This window comes from Hyperolius riggenbachi, chromosome 10, assembly GCF_040937935.1.
Source record: "Hyperolius riggenbachi isolate aHypRig1 chromosome 10, aHypRig1.pri, whole genome shotgun sequence".
Classification (NCBI taxonomy): domain Eukaryota; kingdom Metazoa; phylum Chordata; class Amphibia; order Anura; family Hyperoliidae; genus Hyperolius; species Hyperolius riggenbachi.
The window spans coordinates 281,440,201-281,464,098 of record NC_090655.1 but is presented as its reverse complement, the minus strand read 5'-3'; the positions used below and the strand labels follow the sequence as shown (position 1 = coordinate 281,464,098).

Below are 23,898 nucleotides of genomic sequence, written 5' to 3'. Positions count from 1 at the left end.
GCTCCAGCCTCAGGGCGCAGTGTAGGAGGGGGCGCACAATTCATTCAGCTGTCATTCCTAATTGTGTTTTGAAGCAGAAAGAAATAAGAAAAGGAGATACATGGAAGTGACTACAAGCCAGATAACTAGAGATTAAGGTGTTGGGGGCCCTGGGATGCCTCTTAGTCTAATAGCAATCAGTGTGTGACGGCTGGGGTGGAGGGATGGAGGGGCGCACTTTGGTGTCTCAGCCTTGGGTGCTGGAGGACCTTGTCCCGGCTCTGCCCCCCTCTGTGCTGCCGCAGGTGTTGAGGAAACATCTGGTTCTGGTGCAAATTGCTCCCACAACTGTTCCTGCTGTAACTGTTCCTCTTCACGCTCCTCCACACCTTGATCCACCACTCTATGTACAGCACGCTCCAGGAAGTAAGCGTAGGGGATCAAGTCGCTGATGGTGCCTTCACTGCGACTCACCAGGTTGGTCACCTCCTCAAACGGCTGCATGAGCCTGCATGCATTTCACATCAGTGTCCATGTCAGGATCATGTCCTGTCATGATCATGTTTGTGGCTTATCCTGCTGGCCGCGATGTTTCTGCGATCAAGCTGTTCTGCTCAGTTGTAATTCTATTTCTGCAAGTTGTATTTTATTGCCCATGGATCTAAGCCCTAGTTCTGTCAGTCTGCCTGCAGCTCCTGATCAGTCTCATTACCATTCAGTTGTGCCAGGATTTGCATATTTCCCTTCAGTGAATGCTGCCAGGTTAAAAGTCTGCTTCCTGTTCACTTCATTGCTCTGCATAGCTACAGCTAAGGCTGGTGCTACGAGCCCCTGATCCAGTAAGCTATATTCCCCGGTTGCCTTGATCGGTGGTTGTCGTAGTCTAGTTTCTACTGGAGTGGTGTCTAGCGCGCTCCTTCTAGCATAGATCATTTGTATTGCCGTGCCTTGTCTTGTCTCGTGCCTTGCGACCGCACTGTCTCCAGTGTTGGCTGATGGTGGGTCCTCCTGTCTTGTTCCTTGTGGATCGCATTCGCCCTAACGGTAGCGGCAGTGGGTCCTTGCCAGTATTCCTGGAGTGTAGACCATAGCCGCGGTGGCTACTGACTGCACTTATCTGTCTGTCTTGTTCTGTGTTAACGCCTGCTGTTGCCCAGTGTTGGGCAACCGACTGGCAAGCGTTTACGCTATCAGTTTGTCTGTGCTGATCGCTTGCTGTCGCAAGCGTTCATTCTGTCTGTCTTTGTCTATTTGTGTTCCTTTGTATTACTTGTTGCTAGTTAGGGTGGCACGCTTGTCACTGGGTGACTAACGCGCGGTGATCGTGTCTTAAACGCGTTCTCTGTTGCAAATGAGTGCGGAGTTCGCGTTTAGTTAGTGTTAGTTTCCTTACGTTTATTTTACTGTGTGTTCCTTTATTCCTTTCTTGCTGTTTTCGCCCTGTTCTGTTTATCTGTCTGCTATCGCAGTTCTTGCAATTAGCTCTCTCGTTCTATCCGTCCTGGTCCTGAATGTCTGCCATCGCTGGGTGGCGACTAGGTTGGCGGGCATTCACCCAGTCTGTCCTTGCTTTTTTCTGAGTTGTGCAGGTTATGCGTCGCGCCGCGTTTGCACCGCGCAGTCATTGTTCATTGGGATTTGTGGGTCGCACAGAGGCAGGGTTTCTCTGTGCTCCACAACTCCCTCCTGTGTCTGTTTCTGCTTTTTCACTATATTTGGGGAATCCCTGTTTCTCGTAGAGTGCTTGTGCGCGATCTCCTCTGCATCAGCATGCGCGTTGCACGCTGACTGTGGAGATTATCCCGCAAGCCTAACAGTCCAGTTCAGTGGCCAGAACATCCCCATCTCCCCAGATTGTGTCCTTCTACTGTAATTGTACAAGTAATGGGTGACGGCTTTCTCCTAGTCTAGCAGGCGAGAGAACATGACCAGGGTCGAGTTCCAGCAAGTTGGGCTATCACATATCAAGTGTCTCACCGGCAAGTTGTTTCTCCGCTGAATGTCCACAAAGCATGCCATGGCCTTGTAAGACTGCCTGAAATGCCCACACAACTTCCTGGCCTGCTTCAGGACGTCCTCTAAGCCTGGGTACTTTGACACAAATCTTTGAATGACTAGATTGAGAACATGTGCCATGCAGGGTACATGTGTCAGCTTTCCCAAATTTAAAGCGTAAAGGAGATTGCTGCCGTTGTCACACACTACGTTGCCGATCTCCAGCTGGTGCGGGGTCAGCCACTGATCCACCTGTTTGTTAAGAGCAGCCAGGAGAGCTGGTCCAGTGTGACTCTCCGCTTTGAGGCAAGACATGTCTAAGATGGCATGACACCATCGTACCTGGCATGCAGCATAGGCCCTGGGTAGCTGGGTCTGTGTAGCTGGAGAGGAGATCACCAGCCAAGGAGGATGACGACAGCGAAGAGGATGTAGCAGGCAGAGAGGATGTAGCTGGAGGAGAAGGAGAGGAGGTGGCAGGAGGACTGCCTCCAAGCCGTGGAGGTGTCACAAGTTGGTCCGCTGCACGGCCACGTACTCCCTGCTTGCCATTGGTCACCAGGCTAACCCAATGGGCTGTGTATGTAATGTAGTGGCCCTGACCGTGCTTGGCAGACCAGGCATCCATGGTCAGGTGGACCCTTGACCCAACGCTGTGTGCGAGAGATGACACCACTTGCCTCTCCACTTCACGGTGCAGTTTGGGTATGGCCTTTTTAGAGAAATACAGAGAAATCCTACAAATTCCTGTAAGACAAGAGGAGGAGGAGGGAGAATCAAGCAGAGAGAGAGGGAAGCTGTTGTGGGGTGCTATATAAGGAATACCAATCAGCCAGGAGCAAGCTAACAAGAGCCTAACTAAGCTTTCCCTAGCAGAGTCTTTCAGCAGCTGTCCCTTGACTAATTACTGTAGGCAGAGGAGTGAGTAAAACGGCTGGAGAACCTTGCCTTTTATAAGGGGGGGGGGGGGGGGGCTCCAGTAGTGAGTGTAGCCTGATGTGCCTGGTGACTGTGATGTAGAGGGTCAGAGTTGACCCTAATGGAGCATTATAGGGGTGAACCGAACTCCAGGAAAAGTTCGCCTTCGCTGGCGAACGCGAACCACACAAAGTTCGCCGGCAAACCGTTCGGGCCATCTCTACTCTCGTTCACACTGTAGGGCGTTTTCGTTCTTTTTTCACACACAGGCGATTTTAAAAATCGCCTGCTAAACACTTGTGCAATGAATATCTATGAGAATGTTTATATCCGCGCAGGTCGTGCGCTTTGCGGTTAGCAAAGTGATGCCTGAACCATTTTTGAGGTGATTCCGCCTCAATGGAAGGTATAGGAGAAACGCGAAACGCTCACAAAATCGAATTGTGCAGCGATTGCATTCGCGTTTTTAATAGTTCAAAGAGTTCACTTCCTGACTTATGTCAGGAAGTGAAAAACCACAATCGCACCGGCAAAACCGCTTAGAGAAGCGTTTAAAAAAAAAACACGCAGGTAATCACCGGGAATCGGGAAAAAGCCACAAAACCCGCCCAACGCGGACGGACATGGGAACGTAGCGCAATGTGAACGAAGCCTCATTTAGACAGTGAGGGTGACTCTGCAAACTGTGTTGACCATAATTTTAAAATTTCATGCAATTTTCACAATTATGATGTACATAAGTCTATCCACTAATGCTGAACCAGAACCCCTATGACTGTGTAAGGGACTACAAAGGACCAAAAAGCCTCTTTACTAAAATGCTATGCAAAACAATAGTTTACCTTCTTAAAACAGAAGGTATTTGCGATTATTCAGATTGAAGCGAGCATATGAGGTGTCCCCCACAATGCATCACTGCTAAATATGCAAATTATCCCTTGCCATGCACTGATGAGGATCAACAAATCCGAAACCATCTATAACCATGTTGGATTATTGTGGCTCTGTACAATTAACAATCTGATACATCATTGCTTTCCAGCAGTTCTGGAGGTGTGGCTAGCTTACAGGGACAACAAAGGCTGATTTGCATATTTAGCAGTGATGCATTGTGGAAGACCTATTATGATCACTCCAATCTGAATAATCACAAATACCTTCTGTTTTAAGAAGGCAAATTTCTGTTTTATGATGTACAGTAGATAATTATTACTATTCTGCAAATAATTCTAATTTTATTTACAAGCCATGCAAATTTACATTCACGAGATTCACTAAAGTGTTTTGAACATACTAGTGCAAAAAATTAATGTACGTGAGAAAAATGTATGGGTGTGTATGCAAAATTGAATTCCCACCAAATGCATTGAGGTCAACAGGCATTTTCACAGAGATGAATATTTCCTGAAGTTATAAGTCAATGTGTAATTCTACCTATTTAACCATGATTATGTACAAAATGAATGTTGTAACAGTTTGAAATGTTGCTTTATGATTTTTGCATTGTAATTGCAAATTTCGCTGGGAAATTACTACTATATGAAATGTGATCTCATCACTACTGTAAACAGAGGCTGCAGTTAGCCTATTCACCACTAGATGGCAATGTTACCTCTTCCAAGTGGAACGCACAGATAAGAGGTCATAAAGCCAAAGGAAGGAAGAGATGTAAACACAAAAAGGAAAGTGATGTAATAGCAGGAAAAGAAGGTGGTGGAGGAGGAGGAGGAGAGAAGACACGGCTGGAAGAGGTAATTGTGTGATTGTTGTTATATATTGTAGGGTGACCAAATTTTGATTTCCAAAAAAGAGGACAATCACAACAGCATGTGGGCGTGGTCATGGGTGGGGCCAAATATACAAGACCTTAGCAGTGTGCTTGGAGGTCGCAGGTTCACAGGAGTGTGGGAGTGCTGGCGTGTGCGTGAGCCGTACCTGTGAGACGTTTCGGAAGGGCGCCCCGGCTGCCACTTGCCACCCGCTTGGTGCTCTGCCTTGGTGTTCCGCTCTGCTTGCCGCCCGCTTGTTGCTTGCTCGGTGCTCTGCCTTGTCCTGTCTACCTGTCGTTCTCTTGCCGCTTGCTGTTACTTGTTGCCCTGCATTACTTTACTCCTGCCTGTGTGTGCCATCTGTGTCACGTCTGATGCGTGATCTGCATGCCGGGGATGCTGTGGGCCCTCGGTTCTGAGTCATGAGCTACTGATCATGAGCTGGATTGCGAGCCGTTCAATGAATCAGCCGTCCTGAGCCATCCTCAGGGCCGGGTTTACAGCTCAGGAGCCTATAGGCACATAAGCTCTGGCGCCCTAAACTCTGGCCATTAACACAGACCATACCCCCTTTTTCTACATGGTGGTGTAGTGGATAGCACTCTCGCCTTCCAGTGCTGGGTCCCTGGTTCCAATCACAGCCAGGGCACTATTTGCATGTAGGTTGTATGTTCTCCCCATGTCTGTGTGAGTTTCCTTCAGGCACTCCGGTTTCCTCCACATCCCAAAAACATACAGATAAGTTAATTGGCTTCCCCCAAAATTGCCCTAGACTATGATATATACATTACACGAGACATATGCCTATGGTGGGGATTAGATTGTGAGCTCCACCGAGGGACAGCTAAATGACAAGACAATATACTGTGTACAGCGCTGTGGTTGGAAGATGTTGGTGCTTTATAAATACTAAATATTAATATGCCAAATAAACTGCAGGAGATAGTAAGAAAAGTGTAAACCTAAGTGAGTGACCACCTTTTAAAAACACAAGAGAAAAACCCTGATGTTGCAAATTAAGTGTAGCATGGTAAGAAAACAGAGCTCCAAGGGTTAAGGCAGCAGCATGAAAGGAGGGAGGGGGGTAGGGGGACTGCTGGGGGAGAGGTGATGTCCGATGAGCAGTGTGCGAGTGTCTGTGCAGAGAAAGGAGTAAAGGCAGAGCGCAATGAGAGACAGCTCACCAGGGACCAATTGGCTGGATGTCACACCACGCTGTGCTAAGCAGCTTTGGGGAGGGTGAAGTGTCCCTGCACGCTGGAGCAGACTGGCTGGCTGGAGGGGAGAAGGAAAGGGACAGAGCGTGTTTCACAGCGTGGCCACAGGAAACAGGAAGAGAGCCTTGTTTCTAAGGCAACACAGACGCTCCTGCCTCCTGCTATGCCAATAAACAAGAGTAGGAGGGGGTGCATGGAGTACTCATACAGCAGCTGGTGGAGCGACTCACTCCAAAGAGCCGGCTCCTGTTCAGCTCCTAAACGGCTCTCTTCACTACCTACCCGGACATTTCAAAACCCTGCCCTGACGGCCCGGACAGGTCAGAAAAAGTGGACCTGTCCGGGCAAAAGAGGACGCCTGGTCAGCCTAATATATTGGGCAGAGCAGAGGTCAGGGTGGACATACTTGTTATATGTTGGGCAGAGCAGAGGTCGGGGTGGACATACTTGTTATATATTGGGCAGAGCAGAGGTCGGGGTGGAGATACTTGTTATATATTGGACAGAGCAGAGGTCGGGGGTCATACTTGTTATATATTGGGCGAGCAGAGGTCTGGGTGGACATACTTGTTATATATTGGGCAGAGCAGAGGTCGGGGTGGACATACTTGTTATATATTGGGCAGAGCAGAGCAGAGGTCGGGGTGGACATACTTGTTATATATTGGGCGGAGCAGAGGTCGGGGTGGACATACTTGTTATATATCGGGCGGAGCAGAGGTCGGGGTGGACATACTTGTTATATATATCGTGCGGAGCAGAGGTCGGGGTGGACATACTTGTTATATATCGGGCGGAGCAGAGGTCGGGGTGGGCATACTTGTTATATATTGGGCAGAGCAGAGGTCGGGGTGGACATACTTGTTATATATTGGGCAGAGCAGAGGTCGGGTGGTTATACTTGTTATATATTGGGCAGAGCAGAGGTCGGGGTGGTCATACTTGTTATATATTGGGCAGGGCAGAGGTCGGGGTGGGCATACTTGTTATATATTGGGCAGAGCAGAGGTCGGGGTGGACATACTTGTTATATATTGGGCAGAGCAGAGGTCGGGTGGTTATACTTGTTATATATTGGGCAGAGCAGAGGTCGGGGTGGTCATACTTGTTATATATTGGGCAGAGCGGAGGTCGGGGTGGACATACTTGTTATATATTGGGCGGAGCAGAGGTCGGGGTGGGCATACTTGTTATATATTGGGAAGAGCAGAGGTCGGGGGTGGACATACTTGTTATATATTGGGCAGAGCAGAGGTCTGGGTGGACATACTTGTTATATATTGGGCAGAGCAGAGGTCGGGGTGGACATACTTGTTATATATTGGGCAGAGGTCGGGGTGGACATACTTGTTATATATTGGGCAGAGCAGAGGTCGGGGTGGACATACTTGTTATATATTGGGCAGAACAGGGGTCGGGGTGGACATACTTGTTATATATTGGGCAGAGCAGAGGACGGGGTGGACATACTTGTTATATATTGGGCGGAGCAGAGGTCTGGGTGGACATACTTGTTATATATTGGGCAGAGCAGAGGTCAGGGTGGACATACTTGTTATATATTGGGCAGAGCAGAGGTGGGGGTGGACATACTTGTTATATATTGGGCAGAGCAGAGGTCGGGGTGGTCATACTTGTTATATATTGGGCAGAGCAGAGGTCGGGGTGGACATGCTTGTTATATATTGGGCAGAGCAGAGGTCGGGGTGGACATACTTGTTATATATTGGGCAGAGCAGAGGTCGGGGTGGACATACTTGTTATATATTGGGCAGAGCAGAGGTCAGGGTGGACATACTTGTTATATATTGGGCAGAGCAGAGGTCGGGGTGGACATACTTGTTATATATTGGGCAGAGCAGAGGTCGGGGTGGACATACTGGTTATATATTGGGCAGAGCAGAGGTGGGGGGGGGGCATACTTGTTATATATTGGGCAGAGCAGAGGTCGGGGTGGCCATACTTGTTATATATTGGGAAGAGCAGAGGTCGGGGGTGGACATACTTGTTATATATTGGGCAGAGCAGAGGTCTGGGTGGACATACTTGTTATATATTGGGCAGAGCAGAGGTCGGGGTGGACATACTTGTTATATATTGGGCAGAGCGGAGGTCAGGGTGGACATACTTGTTATATATTGGGCAGAACAGGGGTCGGGGTGGACATACTTGTTATATATTGAGCAGAGCAGAGGTCGGGGTGGACATACTTGTTATATATTGGGCGGAGCAGAGGTCTGGGTGGACATACTTGTTATATTTTGGGCAGAGCAGAGGTCGGGGTGGACATACTTGTTATATATTGGGCAGGGCAGAGGTCGGGGTGGGCATGCTTGTTATATATCGGGCAGAGCAGAGGTCGGGGTGGTCATACTTGTTATATATTGGGGCAGAGCAGAGGTCGGGGTGGACATACTTGTTATATATTGGGCAGTGCAGAGGTCGGGGTGGACATACTTGTTATATATTGAGCAGAGCAGAGGTCGGGGTGGACATACTTGTTATATATTGGGCGGAGCAGAGGTCTGGGTGGACATACTTGTTATATATTGGGCAGAGCAGAGGTCAGGGTGGACACACTTGTTATATATTGGGCAGAGCAGAGGTCGGGGTGGACATACTTGTTATATGTTGGGCAGAGCAGAGGTCGGGGTGGGCATACTTGTTATATATTGGGCAGAGCAGAGGTCGGGGTGGACATACTTGTTATATGTTGGGCAGAGCAGAGGTCGGGGTGGGCATACTTGTTATATATTGGGCAGAGCAGAGGTCGGGGGGGACATACTTGTTATATATTGGGCAGAGCAGAGGTCGGGGTGGTCATACATGTTATATATTGGGCAGAGCAGAGGCCGGGGTGGACATACTTGTTATATATTGGGCAGGGCAGAGGTCGGGGTGGACATACTTGTTATATATTGGGCAGAGCAGAGGTCGGGGTGGACATACTTGTTATATATTGGGCAGAGCAGAGGTCAGGGTGGACATACATGTTATATATTGGGCAGAGCACAGGTCGGGGTGGTCATACATGTTATATATTGGGCAGAGCAGAGGTCGGGGTGGACATACTTGTTATATATTGGGCAGAGCAGAGGTGGGGGTGGACATACTTGTTATATATCGGCCAGAGCAGAGGTCGGGGGGACATACTTGTTATATATTGGGCAGAGCAGATGTCAGGGTGGTCATACATGTTATATATTGGGCAGAGCAGAGGCCGGGGTGGACATACTTGTTATATATTGGGCAGAGCAGAGGTCGGGGCGGACATACTTGTTATATATAGGGCAGAGCAGAGGTCGGGGTGGACATACTTGTTATATATTGGGCAGAGCAGAGGTTGGGGTGGAGATACTTGTTATATATTGGGCAGGGCAGGGTAGAGGTTGGGGTGGACGTACTTGTTATATATTGGGCAGAGCAGAGGTCGGGGTGGACATACTTGTTATATATTGGGCAGAGCAGAGGTTGGGGTGGAGATACTTGTTATATATTGGGCAGAGCAGAGGTCGGGGTGGACATACTTGTTATATATTGGGCAGGGCAGAGGTCGGGGTGGACATACTTGTTATATATTGGGCAGAGCAGAGGTCAGGGTGGACACACTTGTTATATATTGGGCAGAGCAGAGGTCGGGGTGGACATACTTGTTATATGTTGGGCAGAGCAGAGGTCGGGGTGGGCATACTTGTTATATATTGGGCAGAGCAGAGGTCGGGGTGGACATACTTGTTATATGTTGGGCAGAGCAGAGGTCGGGGTGGGCATACTTGTTATATATTGGGCAGAGCAGAGGTCGGGGGGGACATACTTGTTATATATTGGGCAGAGCAGAGGTCGGGGTGGTCATACATGTTATATATTGGGCAGAGCAGAGGCCGGGGTGGACATACTTGTTATATATTGGGCAGGGCAGAGGTCGGGGTGGACATACTTGTTATATATTGGGCAGAGCAGAGGTCGGGGTGGACATACTTGCTATATATTGGGCAGAGCAGAGGTCGGGGTGGACATACTTGTTATATATTGGGCAGAGCAGAGGTCGGGGTGGGCATACTTGTTATATATTGGGCAGAGCAGAGGTCGGGGTGGACATACTTGTTATATATCGGGCAGAGCAGAGGTCAGGGTGGACATAATTGTTATATATTGGGCAGAGCAGAGGTCGGGGTGGGCATACTTGTTATATATTGGGCAGAGCAGAGGTCGGGGTGGACATACTTGTTATATATAGGGCGGAGCAGAGGTCGGAGTGGACATACTTGTTATATATTGGGCAGAGCAGAGGTCGGGGTGGGCATGCTTGTTATATATTGGGCAGAGCAGAGGTCGGGGTGGACATGCTTGTTATATATTGGGCAGAGCAGAGGTCGGGGTGGGCATGCTTGTTATATATTGGGCAGAGCAGAGGTCGGGGTGGGCATACTTGTTATATATTGGGCAGAGCAGAGGTCGAGGTGGACATACTTGTTATATATTGCACAGAGCAGAGGTCGGGGTGGACATATTTGTTATATATTGGGCAGAGCAGAGGTCGGGGTGGACATACTTGCTATATATTGGGCAGAGCAGAGGTCGGGGTGGACATACTTGTTATATATTGGGCAGAGCATAGGTCGGGGTGGTCATACTTGTTATATATTGGGCAGAGCAGAGGTCAGGGTGGACATACTTGTTATATATTGGGCAGAGCAGAGGTCGGGGTGGACATACTTGTTATATATTGGGCAGAGCAGAGGTCAGGGTGGACATACTTGTTATATATTGGGCAGGGCTGAGGTCGGGGTGGACATACTTGCTATATATTGGGCAGAGCAGAGGTCGGGGTGGACATACTTGTTATATATTAGGCAGGGCAGAGGTCGGGGTGGACATACTTGTTATATATTGGGCAGAGCAGAGGTCGGGGTGGTCATACTTGTTATATATTGGGCAGGGCAGAGGTCGGGGTGGACATACTTGTTATATATTGGGCAGAGCAGAGGTCGGGGTGGACATACATGTTATATATCGGGCAGAGCAGAGGTCGGGGTGGACATACCTGTTATATATTGGGCAGAGCAGAGTTCAGGGTGGACATACTTGTTATATATTGGGCAGAGCTGAGGTCGAGGTGGACATACTTGCCATGGAATACTGAGCCCATAAGATCCTCGTGGAGCAGCTACCACCTCCAGCTGGTGCCTCACACGTATGCACACTCTCTGTATTACCTTATCTCTGGATTTCTATTACTTCTTATGCTAGAAATCATGCCTCTAAATCAGGTATGTCCAACTAGTCCTACGAGGGCCGAGAACCTCACACATTTTTGATACAGCTCAAATGAATTGATGGGTCTGAATCAGGATAGGTGTGGTCCATCAGGTAGAACACATTACTTTCTTTCTCATTCCATCCTAAACACTGGCGTGGATCTGGCCCTCCAGGCCTGGAGTTCGACACATGCTCTAAATACACCTGTTATCATCTGTGTTTATTACTGCAGTCACAGGAGGTTTATGTCCCGCAGTGGGAGAGGTTGGAGTCTGCACAGAGATGATGGCTGGTGGGGCACAGCTAGGGTGTGGAGCCATATAACAAGGGGCGTGACTGGTAGGACAGGCAGAGGAGATGGAGGCTGCAGCTAGAGAGGGGTTGGGTGGCCTCTGCTGCTTCGGTCCTGGTATTGGCACTGTCCCAGCTGGGAGGTTTGTTGCTATGGCTCTTGGAGGGTTTGGGGTTAGTAGGTGATGGACAGGTGGGCTCAGGTATGGTCAGGATATGGAGCTGCAGTCCCCTCTGCCTAGTTCATCAGGTGCCGGATCCATAAGTAATGATATTGTTTAGCTTATTAGCTGCAGGCCTCTGCTCCTATCTCCCTCTGTCTCCAGCTGTTCTCCCCTCACATCCTCATCCATCTACCACTGCCGACACTGCTGTAACCTCCCAGGAATGTGAGCATGGAGAGGAGGAGAGAAGCACCAGATGATGAGCAAGGCACACTGGAAGAAAGCAAAAAAACGGCAAAAAACACGTCCCTTGTGCTATTGATATGATGCACTATCTGTCCCAGGAGAGGACGTCAGGATGTGTGCTCCTAATCCCTAGATAGGTTTGATGCAATGAGTGTTTGCATGTCTGCACTATGCATGTTACAGGGCCAGACTTAGGAAACCTACGTTTTCCTGGATAGTTCTGCGCAGTGTAGGTGACAACGCAAGGGAATGCATTCTTTTGTAACTAAAACCATTGATTTTAACTTAGCTGTAGGAATAGCCGTGGTGCCTGGATGATTGATTCAAATGATTGCATTTGCTTGAACATTTGCATGTGAGTGTGCAAAGGGTTAATTGTTTTTTGCTATTTTTCTGGCCACACCCCCTTTAGCACCTCCCTTTCCTTAATAACTTATTTAAATGTCCTAACCAGGGATCAGCTTCAAATGAAATCTGAATGAGTTTCATTCATATTTAATCCTCCTAATTACTGCAATTTACGGGGCGTGTGAGGGGGGGGGGGGGGGGGTTAAACTTACACTGCAGCTGTCTTTCTTTAATTCTTCCTAAGACGCATCTTACGCTGCGTTCCAAGCCGCGTCATGTGACTACTACGCTTCCTCCTTTAACCTGGAAGCAGGAAGTGAGGTAGTCACGTAAGAGCGGCGTCAGACGCAACGTGGGAAGATTTAAAGAGGACGGAGGTCGGGTATGTTACCCCCCCCCCCCTCACCCGCCTCATCAGCTGCACTAATTAGCAGTATGAAATCCAAATTAAACTCATTCAGATTTCATTTGAAGCTCATCCTTGGTCCTATCTTCAGATGATGTGCCGGGATATGTGTGTGTTTTTCCTTGACCATGGAAGAGGGGACTGTGCAGGAGACATTATCATCACCCCTAGCAAAGTATGTTCTTTTCTGTGCTCTGTTTACTACTGCTGGTATCTTACAGCTATAATCTGTTATCCTTTTCAGAACTGAGATCTGAGCTCAAAGAACAAGAGAGGAGTGATCAGCAGTCTATGGAGGAGGGAGACATGATGAGGACATGTAAAGAGGAAGAAGAAGAGACGTATGTGAGGAGTGATCAGCTGTCTATGGAGGAGGGAGACATGATGAGGACATGTAAAGAGGAAGAAGAGATGTATGTGAGGAGTGATCAGCAGTCTATGGAGAAGGGTGACATGATGAGGACATGTAAAGAGGAAGAAGAAGAGACGTATGTGAGGAGTGATCAGCAGTCTATGGAGGAGGGTGACATGATGAGGACATGTAAAGAGGAAGAAGAAGAGACGTATGTGAGGAGTGATCAGCTGTCTATGGAGGAGGGAGACATGATGAGGACATGTAAAGAGGAAGAAGAGATGTATGTGAGGAGTGATCAGCAGTCTATGGAGAAGGGTGACATGATGAGGACATGTAAAGAGGAAGAAGAAGAGACGTATGTGAGGAGTGATCAGCAGTCTATGGAGGAGGGTGACATGATGAGGACATGTAAAGAGGAAGAAGAAGAGACGTATGTGAGGAGTGATCAGCAGTCTATGGAGGAGGGTGACATGATGAGGACATGTAAAGAGGAAGAAGAAGAGACGTATGTGAGGAGTGATCAGCAGTCTATGGAGGAGAGTGACATGATGAGGACATGTAAAGAGGAAGAAGAAGAGACGTATGTGAGGAGTGATCAGCAGTCTATGGAGGAGAGTGACATGATGAGGACATGTAAAGAGGAAGAAGAAGAGACGTATGTGAGGAGTGATCAGCAGTCTATGGAGGAGGGTGGCTTGATGGGGACAAGTAAAGAGGAAGAATCTCTTACAGAGGGTAAAACAGGTGAGTAATCAAAATTAAATACTGAATGTCTTCTTAGTTATTACGACTGTGTCACTGCTCATAGACTTGCCATATAAGGTGATATGATCCTAACTCCTCATGTTACATTTTTTTACATCTTAATCCATCAGTCTTGATAGTATTTGGTGACCGCTTACTAACAACAGTACTGATTGCTTTGGATTACCCTGTTCTGTGGAGGGGGGATGCATAAGCAGCATCCTGATACATCTCACAGAAGTAATACAATGCAGATCAGGTGAGGACTTTCCAACTATGAGAGTCACTCACTAAATTGTGTTTATACCTCGTTACAGGCACACTGTGCAGTCACATTACACACATCACACCCCTATTACTCCTCACAATCCCTGTGTAAATAGTGTGTTTATACCTCATTACAGGCACACTGTGCAGTCACATTACACATCACACCCCTATTACTTCTCACATTCCCTGTGTACATAGTGTGTTTATACCTCATTACAGGCACGTTGTGCAGTCACATTACACATCACACCCCTATTACTTCTCACATTCCCTGTGTACATAGTGTGTTTATACCTCATTACAGGCACACTGTGCAGTCACATTACACACATCACACCCCTATTACTTCTCACATTCCCTGTGTACATAGTGTGTTTATACCTCATTACAGGCACACTGTGCAGTCACTTTACACACATCACACCCCTATTACTTCTCACATTCCCTGTGTACATAGTGTGTTTATACCTCATTACAGGCACACTGTGCAGTCACTTTACACACATCACACCCCTATTACTCCTCACATTCCCTGTGTACATAGTGTGTTTATACCTCATTACAGGCACACTGTGCAGTCACATTACACATCACACCCTTATTACTCCTCACATTCCCTGTGTACATAGTGTGTTTATACCTCATTACAGGCACACTGTGCAGTCACATTACACATCACACCCCTATTACTTCTCACATTCCCTGTGTACATAGTGTGTTTATACCTCATTACAGGCACACTGTGCAGTCACATTACACATCACACCCCTATTACTTCTCACATTCCCTGTGTACATAGTGTGTTTATACCTCATTACAGGCACGTTGTGCAGTCACATTACACATCACACCCCTATTACTTCTCACATTCCCTGTGTACATAGTGTGTTTATACCTCATTACAGGCACACTGTGCAGTCACTTTACACACATCACACCCCTATTACTTCTCACATTCCCTGTGTACATAGTGTGTTTATACCTCATTACAGGCACACTGTGCAGCCACATTACACACATCACACCCCTATTACTTCTCACATTCCCTGTGTACATAGTGTGTTTATACCTCATTACAGGCACACTGTGCAGTCACATTACACATCACACCCCTATTACTTCTCACATTCCCTGTGTACATAGTGTGTTTATACCACATTACAGGCACACTGTGCAGTCACATTACACATCACACCCTATTACTTCTCACATTCCCTGTGTACATAGTGTGTTTATACCTCATTACAGGCACACTGTGCAGTCACATTACACATCACACCCCTATTACTTCTCACATTCCCTGTGTACATAGTGTGTTTATACCTCATTACAGGCACACTGTGCAGTCACATTACACATCACACCCCTATTACTTCTCACATTCCCTGTGTACATAGTGTGTTTATACCACATTACAGGCACACTGTGCAGTCACATTACACATCACACCCTATTACTTCTCACATTCCCTGTGTACATAGTGTGTTTATACCTCATTACAGGCACACTGTGCAGTCACATTACACATCACACCCCTATTACTTCTCACATTCCCTGTGTACATAGTGTGTTTATACCTCATTACAGGCACACTGTGCAGCCACATTACACACATCACACCCCTATTACTTCTCACATTCCCTGTGTACATAGTGTGTTATACCTCATTACAGGCACACTGTGCAGCCACATTACACATCACACCCCTATTACTTCTCACATTCCCTGTGTACATCGTGTGTTTATACCTCATTACAGACACACTGTGCAGTCACATTACACATCACACCCCTATTACTCCTCACATTCCCTGTGTACATAGTGTGTTTATACCTCATTACAGGTACACTGTGCAGTCACATTACACATCACACCCCTATTACTTCTCACATTCCCTGTGTACATAGTGTGTTTATACCTCATTACAGGCACACTGTGCAGTCACATTACACATCACACCCCTATTACTTCTCACATTCCCTGTGTACATAGTGTGTTTATACCTCATTACAGGCACACTGTGCAGTCACATTACACACATCACACCCCTATTACTTCTCACATTCCCTGTGTACATAGTGTGTTTATACCACATTACAGGCACACTGTGCAGTCACATTACACACATCACACCCCTATTACTTCTCACATTCCCTGTGTACATAGTGTGTTTATACCTCATTACAGGCACACTGTGCAGTCACATTACACATCACACCCCTATTACTTCTCACATTCCCTGTGTACATAGTGTGTTTATACCTCATTACAGGCACACTGTGCAGTCACATTACACACATCACACCCCTATTACTTCTCACATTCCCTGTGTACATAGTGTGTTTATACCTCATTACAGGCACACTGTGCAGTCACATTACACACATCACACCCCTATTACTTCTCACATTCCCTGTGTACATAGTGTGTTTATACCTTATTACAGGCACACTGTGCAGTCACATTACACACATCACACCCCTATTACTTCTCACATTCCCTGTGTACATAGTGTGTTTATACCTCATTACAGGCACACTGTGCAGTCACATTACACACATCACACCCCTATTACTTCTCACATTCCCTGTGTACATAGTGTGTTTATACCTCATTACAGGCACACTGTGCAGTCACATTACACACATCACACCCCTATTACTTCTCACATTCCCTGTGTACATAGTGTGTTTATACCTCATTACAGGCACACTGTGCAGCCACATTATACATCACACCCCTATTACTCCTCACATTCCCTGTGTACATAGTGTGTTTATACCTCATTACAGGCACACTGTGCAGCCACATTACACACATCACACCCCTATTACTTCTCACATTCCCTGTGTACATAGTGTGTTTATACCTCATTACAGGCCCATTGTGCAGTCACATTACACATCACACCCCTACTACTCCTTACATTCCCCGTGTACATAATGTGTTTATACCTCATTACAGGCACACTGTGCAGTCACATTACACACATCACACCCCTATTACTCCTCACATTCCCTGTGTACATAGTGTGTTTACACCCCATTACAGGCACACTGTGCAGTCACATTACACACATCACATCCCTATTACTCCTTACATTCCCTGTGTACATACTGTGTTTATACCTCATTACAGGCACACTGTGCAGTCACATTCCACACATCACACCCCTATTACTCCTCACATTCCCTGTGTACATAGTGTGTTTATACCTCATTACAGGCACACTGTGCAGTCGCATTACACATCACACCCCTATTACTTCTCACATTCCCTGTGTACATAGTGTGTTTATACCTCATTACAGGCACACTGTGCAGTCACATTACACACATCACACCCCTATTACTTCTCACATTCCCTGTGTACATAGTGTGTTTATACCTCATTACAGGCACACTGTGCAGTCACATTACACACATCACACCCCTACTACTCCTTACATTCCCCGTGTACATAATGTGTTTATACCTCATTACAGGCACACTGTGCAGTCACATTACACACATCACACCCCTATTACTCCTTACATTCCCTGTGTACATAGTGTGTTTACACCCCATTACAGGCACACTGTGCAGTCACATAACACACATCACACCCCTATTACTTCTCACATTCCCTGTGTACATAGTGTGTTTATACCTCATTACAGGCACACTGTGCAGTCACATTACACACATCACGCCCCTATTACTTCTCACATTCCCTGTGTACATAGTGTGTTTATACCTCATTACAGGCACACTGTGCAGTCACATTACACACATCACACCCTATTGCTTCTCACGTTCCCTGTGTACATAGTGTGTTCATACCTCATTACAGGCGCACTGTGCAGTCACATTACACACATCACATCCCTATTACTCCTTACATTCCCTATGTACATAGTGTGTTTATACCTCATTACAGGCACACTGTGCAGTCACATTCCACACATCACACCCCTATTACTCCTCACATTCCCTGTGTACATAGTGTGTTTATACCTCATTATAGGCACACTGTGCAGTCACATTACACACATCACACCCCTATTACTTCTCACATTCCCTGTGTACATAGTGTGTTTATACCTCATTACAGGCACATTGTGCAGTCACATTACACACATCACATCCCTATTACTTCTCACATTCCCTGTGTACATAGTGTGTTTATACCTCATTACAGGCACACTGTGCAGTCACATTACACACATCACACCCCTATTCTCCCATTCCCTGTGTACATAGTGTGTTTATACCTCATTACAGGCACACTGTGCAGCCACATTATACATCACACCCCTATTACTCCTCACATTCCCTGTGTACATAGTGTGTTTATACCTCATTACAGGCACACTGTGCAGTCACATTACACATCACACCCCTATTACTTCTCACATTCCCTGTGTACATAGTGTGTTTATACCTCATTACAGGCACACTGTGCAGTCACATTACACATCACACCCCTATTACTTCTCACATTCCCTGTGTACATAGTGTGTTTATACCTCATTACAGGCACACTGTGCAGTCACATTACACACATCACACCCCTATTACTTCTCACATTCCCTGTGTACAGAGTGTGTTTATACCTCATTACAGGCACACTGTGCAGTCACATTACACACATCACACCCCTATTACTCCTCACATTCCCTGTGTACATAGTGTGTTTATACCTCATTACAGGCACACAGTGCAGCCACATTACACACATCACACCCCTATTACTTCTCACATTCCCTGTGTACATAGTGTGTTTATACCTCATTACAGGCACACTGTGCAGTCACATTACACATCACACCCCTATTACTTCTCACATTCCCTGTGTACATAGTGTGTTTATACCTCATTACAGGCACACTGTGCAGTCACATTACACACATCACACCCCTATTACTTCTCACATTCCCTGTGTACATAGTGTGTTTATACCTCATTACAGGCACACCGTGCAGCCACATTACACACATCACACCCCTATTACTTCTCACATTCCCTGTGTACATAGTGTGTTTATACCTCATTACAGGCACACTGTGCAGTCACATTACACACATCACGCCCCTATTACTCCTCACATTCCCTGTGTACATAGTGTGTTTATACCTCATTACAGGCACATTGTGCAGTCACATTACATACATCACACCCCTATTACTTCTCACATTCCCTGTGTACATAGTGTGTTTATACCTCATTACAGGCACACTGTGCAGTCACATTACACACATCACACCCCTATTACTTCTCACATTCCCTGTGTACATAGTGTGTTTATACCTCATTACAGGCACACTGTGCAGTCACATTACACACATCACACCCCTATTACTTCTCACATTCCCTGTGTACATAGTGTGTTTATACCTCATTACAGGCACACTGTGCAGTCACATTACACATCACACCCCTATTACTTCTCACATTCCCTGTGTACATAGTGTGTTTATACCTCATTACAGGCACACCGTGCAGCCACATTACATAATCACGCCCCTATTACTTCTCACATTCCCCGTGTACATAGTGTGTTTACACCTCATTACAGGCACACTGTGCAGTCACATTACACACATCACACCCCTATTACTTCTCACATTCCCTGTGTACATAGTGTGTTTATACCTCATTACAGGCACACTGTGCAGTCACATTACACACATTACACCCCTATTACTCCTCACATTCCCTGTGTACATAGTGTGTTTATACCTCATTACAGGCACACTGTGCAGTCACATTACACACATCACGCCCCTATTACTCCTCACATTCCCTGTGTACATAGTGTGTTTATACCTCATTACAGGCACACTATGCAGTCACATTACACGTCACACCCCTATTACTACTCACATTCCCTGTGTACATAGTGTGTTTATACCTCATTACAGGCACACTGTGCAGTCACATTACACATCACACCCCTATTACTTCTCACATTCTCTGTGTACATAGTGTGTGTATACCTCATTACAGGCACACTGTGCAGTCACATTACACACATCACACCCCTATTACTTCTCACATTCTCTGTGTACATAGTGTGTGTATACCTCATTACAGGCACACTGTGCAGTCACATTACACACATCACACCCCTATTACTTCTCACATTCCCTGTGTACATAGTGTGTTTATACCTCATTACAGGAACATTGTGCAGTCACATTACACACATCACACCCCTATTACTTCTCACATTCCCTGTGTACATAGTGTGTTTATACCTCATTACAGGCACACTGTGCAGTCACATTACACACATCACACCCCTATTACTTCTCACATTCTCTGTGTACATAGTGTGTTTATACCTCATTACAGGCACACTGTGCAGTCACATTACACACATCACACCCCTATTACTTCTCACATTCTCTGTGTACATAGTGTGTTTATACCTCATTACAGGCACACTGTGCAGTCACATTACACATCACACCCCTATTACTTCTCACATTCTCTGTGTACATAGCGTGTTTATACCTCATTACAGGCACACTGTGCAGTCACATTACACACATCACACCCCTATTACTCCTCACATTCCCTGTGTACATAGTGTGTTTATACCTCATTACAGGCACACTATGCAGCCACATTACACACATCACACCCCTATTACTTCTCACATTCCCTGTGTACATAGTGTGTTTATACCTCATTACAGGAACATTGTGCAGTCACATTACACACATCACACCCCTATTACTTCTCACATTCCCTGTGTACATAGTGTGTTTATACCTCATTACAGGCACACTGTGCAGTCACATTACACACATCACACCCCTATTACTTCTCACATTCTCTGTGTACATAGTGTGTTTATACCTCATTACAGGCACACTGTGCAGTCACATTACACACATCACACCCCTATTACTTCTCACATTCTCTGTGTACATAGTGTGTTTATACCTCATTACAGGCACACTGTGCAGTCATATTACACATCACACCCCTATTACTTCTCACATTCCCTGTGTACATAGCGTGTTTATACCTCATTACAGGCACACTGTGCAGTCACATTACACACATCACATCCCTATTACTTCTCACATTCCCTGTGTACATAATGTGTTTATACCTCATTACAGGCACACTGTGCAGCCACATTACACACATCACACCCCTATTACTTCTTACATTCCTTGATCACTTTTTGTTCTATAATAAATGTATTCTCGTAATAATAAACAGAGTATACAAAGATCACATAGAACAGGGTTATAATAAATAGAGCAATTGTAAAAATATCTAGCAACATTTCTCAGCCATCCGGAGTACAAAAATTAAATAGAGCTACGTACCACCTCTCTTACAGCATATCTCAGCAATGTCTTATCTGAACATTGTCTTGACCTATATTTATAGGGGACATCGTACCTATACCAAGTTTTAACTCGCGTGAGTTTTGGGGTCATCACAAGAGACAGACATGTCTAGACACGTCTCATCCATGTGAGGGGGAGTTGGCCTTGAATTAAGCCACCTTGAAATTTACGACTGCAGGTGCACACAGGGTTTAAACACAGTTGATAGGTCTTTTAGAGTTCATACTTTAAGTAGGTGAAAGGGTATTTTACAGAGTTCACCAACAGTTCATTCTTAGTAGGTTATAGTTCACAGCACATCAGATATAATAGGATTATTAAACACACACTGCACATGATATAATAATGCATACAGTTACATTAGTCATATACCATAAGATATGTATATATGTGTTTCTCTAATTATAGTTCTTACACTACTTCAGTTTACCTAATGACAATCTGATAATACAGATTAAATATGTTTGACATATGTATGTATAAATGTGTGTATATGTGTATATATGAATGTGTGTGTATATGTATATATAAATGTGTGTGTGTGTGTGTATATGTATGTATAAATGTGTGTGTGTGTGTGTGTGTGTGTGTATATATATATATATATATATATATATATATATATATATATATATATATATATATATATATATATATATATATATATATATATATATATATATATATATATATATATATATATATATATATATATATATATATATATATATATATATATATATATATATATATATATATATATGTGTGTGTGTGTGTGTGTGTGTGTGTGTGTGTGTGTGTGTGTGTGTGTGTGTGTACATGTATGTGCATTGATACGTTACCTGTCCTGTGTTGTGGTGCCCGTCCTCTTCTGAATCCACCGCTACACTTCCCATGAACGCTTCTGGCACATGTGACATCACACATGAGCCACACCAGCCGGCGTGTATAGGGAAGAGCGGCTAGTGTGAAGGCAGGCAGGCACCGAAGACGTACTCAGGACAGGTAATGTATAATTGCACATATATACAGTATACACACACACATACATATACATACATATATACGGTATACACACACACACATACATATAACAATAACAATAATATTTATATAGCGCTTTGCTCCCTGGGGACTCAAAGCGCTGTGACCCTGCATTATGCAGTCTCAAAGGCTCGGGAAAAGAGGTGAGTTTTTAGCCTTTTTTTAAAGCTGTCCAGAAAAGGAGCCTCTCGTACTGATTGTGGAAGTGAGTTCCATAGAGTAGGGGCTGCGTAGGAAAAGGCCCGAGCACCAAATGTTAAGTGTATCCTGGGAATAACCAGCTTCATCTTGTTGGCAGAGCGGAGGGTGCGTGAAGGGGCATAAAGTTCCAATAGATCCGCTATGTATTTGGGTCCCATGTGGTGTAGAGCCTTGAATGTCAGCAGGCAGATCTTAAAATTGATTCTCCATTTTACTGGCAACCAGTGAAGAGTTTGCAGTACTGGGGTGATGTGTGAGCTGCGGGGGGCATTGGCTAGGAGTCTGGCTGCAGCATTCTGTACTAGCTGTAAGGGGCGCAGAGCCTTATCTGTAGATCCGATGAACAGGGCGTTGCAGTAGTCTAGGCGGGAGGATACAAATGCGTGAACCAGGGCAGGTAGGTCTTCAGCTGGGATAAGGTGTTTGATTTTCGCTATATTTCTTAGATGGAAGAAGGAAGACTTGACGACAGCTGATGCCTGCTGTCTGAGTTTTAGATTTCCATCCAGGATCACCCCAAGGTTTCGCACAGAGTCTTTATACTGTACAGTATCTCCCCCAATTGCTAGTTTGAGGTGGTGAGTGTTTTGAACTTTATCCATCATGTGTGGACCACCTACCACCAACACCTCTGTTTTGTCAGAGTTCAGCCTCAGCCAGCTGGTGTTCATCCAATTTTGTAAATCCACTAGACACGCATTTATGGATGCTGATGGGTCTTGGGTGCCAGGCTTGAAGGACAGATACAGTTGTGTGTCATCTGCATAACAATGGTATCCTAGGCCATAGTTCTGGATTATTTTGCCCAGTGGGAGCATGTAGGCTGCAAAGAGTAATGGTGATAGTACAGAACCCTGTGGAACTCCATAGGCAAGTGGCACTGGATTTGAGTAGTGTGTGCCCAGACATACTTGCTGTGTCCTGCCAGATAGGAAGGTCTGAAACCATCTAAGAACAGTACCCCTTAGGCCACAGTAATTCCTCAGTCGCTGGATAAGAATTTCATGAGCCACAGTATCAAATGCTGCTGACAAGTCAAGAAGAATCAGAACTGAGCAATCACCCTTGTCCCTTGCTGTAAGTAGATCATTCATTACTCGGACGAATGCTGTTTCAGTGCTGTGCCTTTTCCTGAATCCTGACTGAAAAGTATCAAAGATGTTGTTATCTGTAAGCCTGGCTTCTAGCTGGTTGGCGACTGCTTTCTCGATAACTTTTGATAGGAATGGTAAGTTCGCCACAGGTCTGTAGTTGGTTACAGAATCAGGATCTAGTGATGGTTTCTTCAGGAGGGGTTTTATGATTGCTTTCTTTAGTTCTTCTGGGAAAAGACCACTTTGC

General features: G+C 45.7%; 1 protein-coding gene across 1 annotated transcript in view; it reads left to right on the top strand.

Annotated features, from left to right (window-relative positions):
* The first annotated feature begins 4,603 nt into the window (after window positions 1-4,603).
* The window catches only part of LOC137537250 (zinc finger protein 721-like), a 75,503-nt gene continuing 56,208 nt past the window's right edge, over window positions 4,604-23,898 (top strand). Inside the window, exons 1-2 of the mRNA XM_068259340.1 lie at window positions 4,604-4,643; window positions 12,837-13,691. Coding sequence (XP_068115441.1) covers window positions 12,884-13,691 — 808 coding nt within the window. The 5' untranslated portion in view covers window positions 4,604-4,643; window positions 12,837-12,883. The remainder of the gene's footprint in view (window positions 4,644-12,836; window positions 13,692-23,898) is intronic.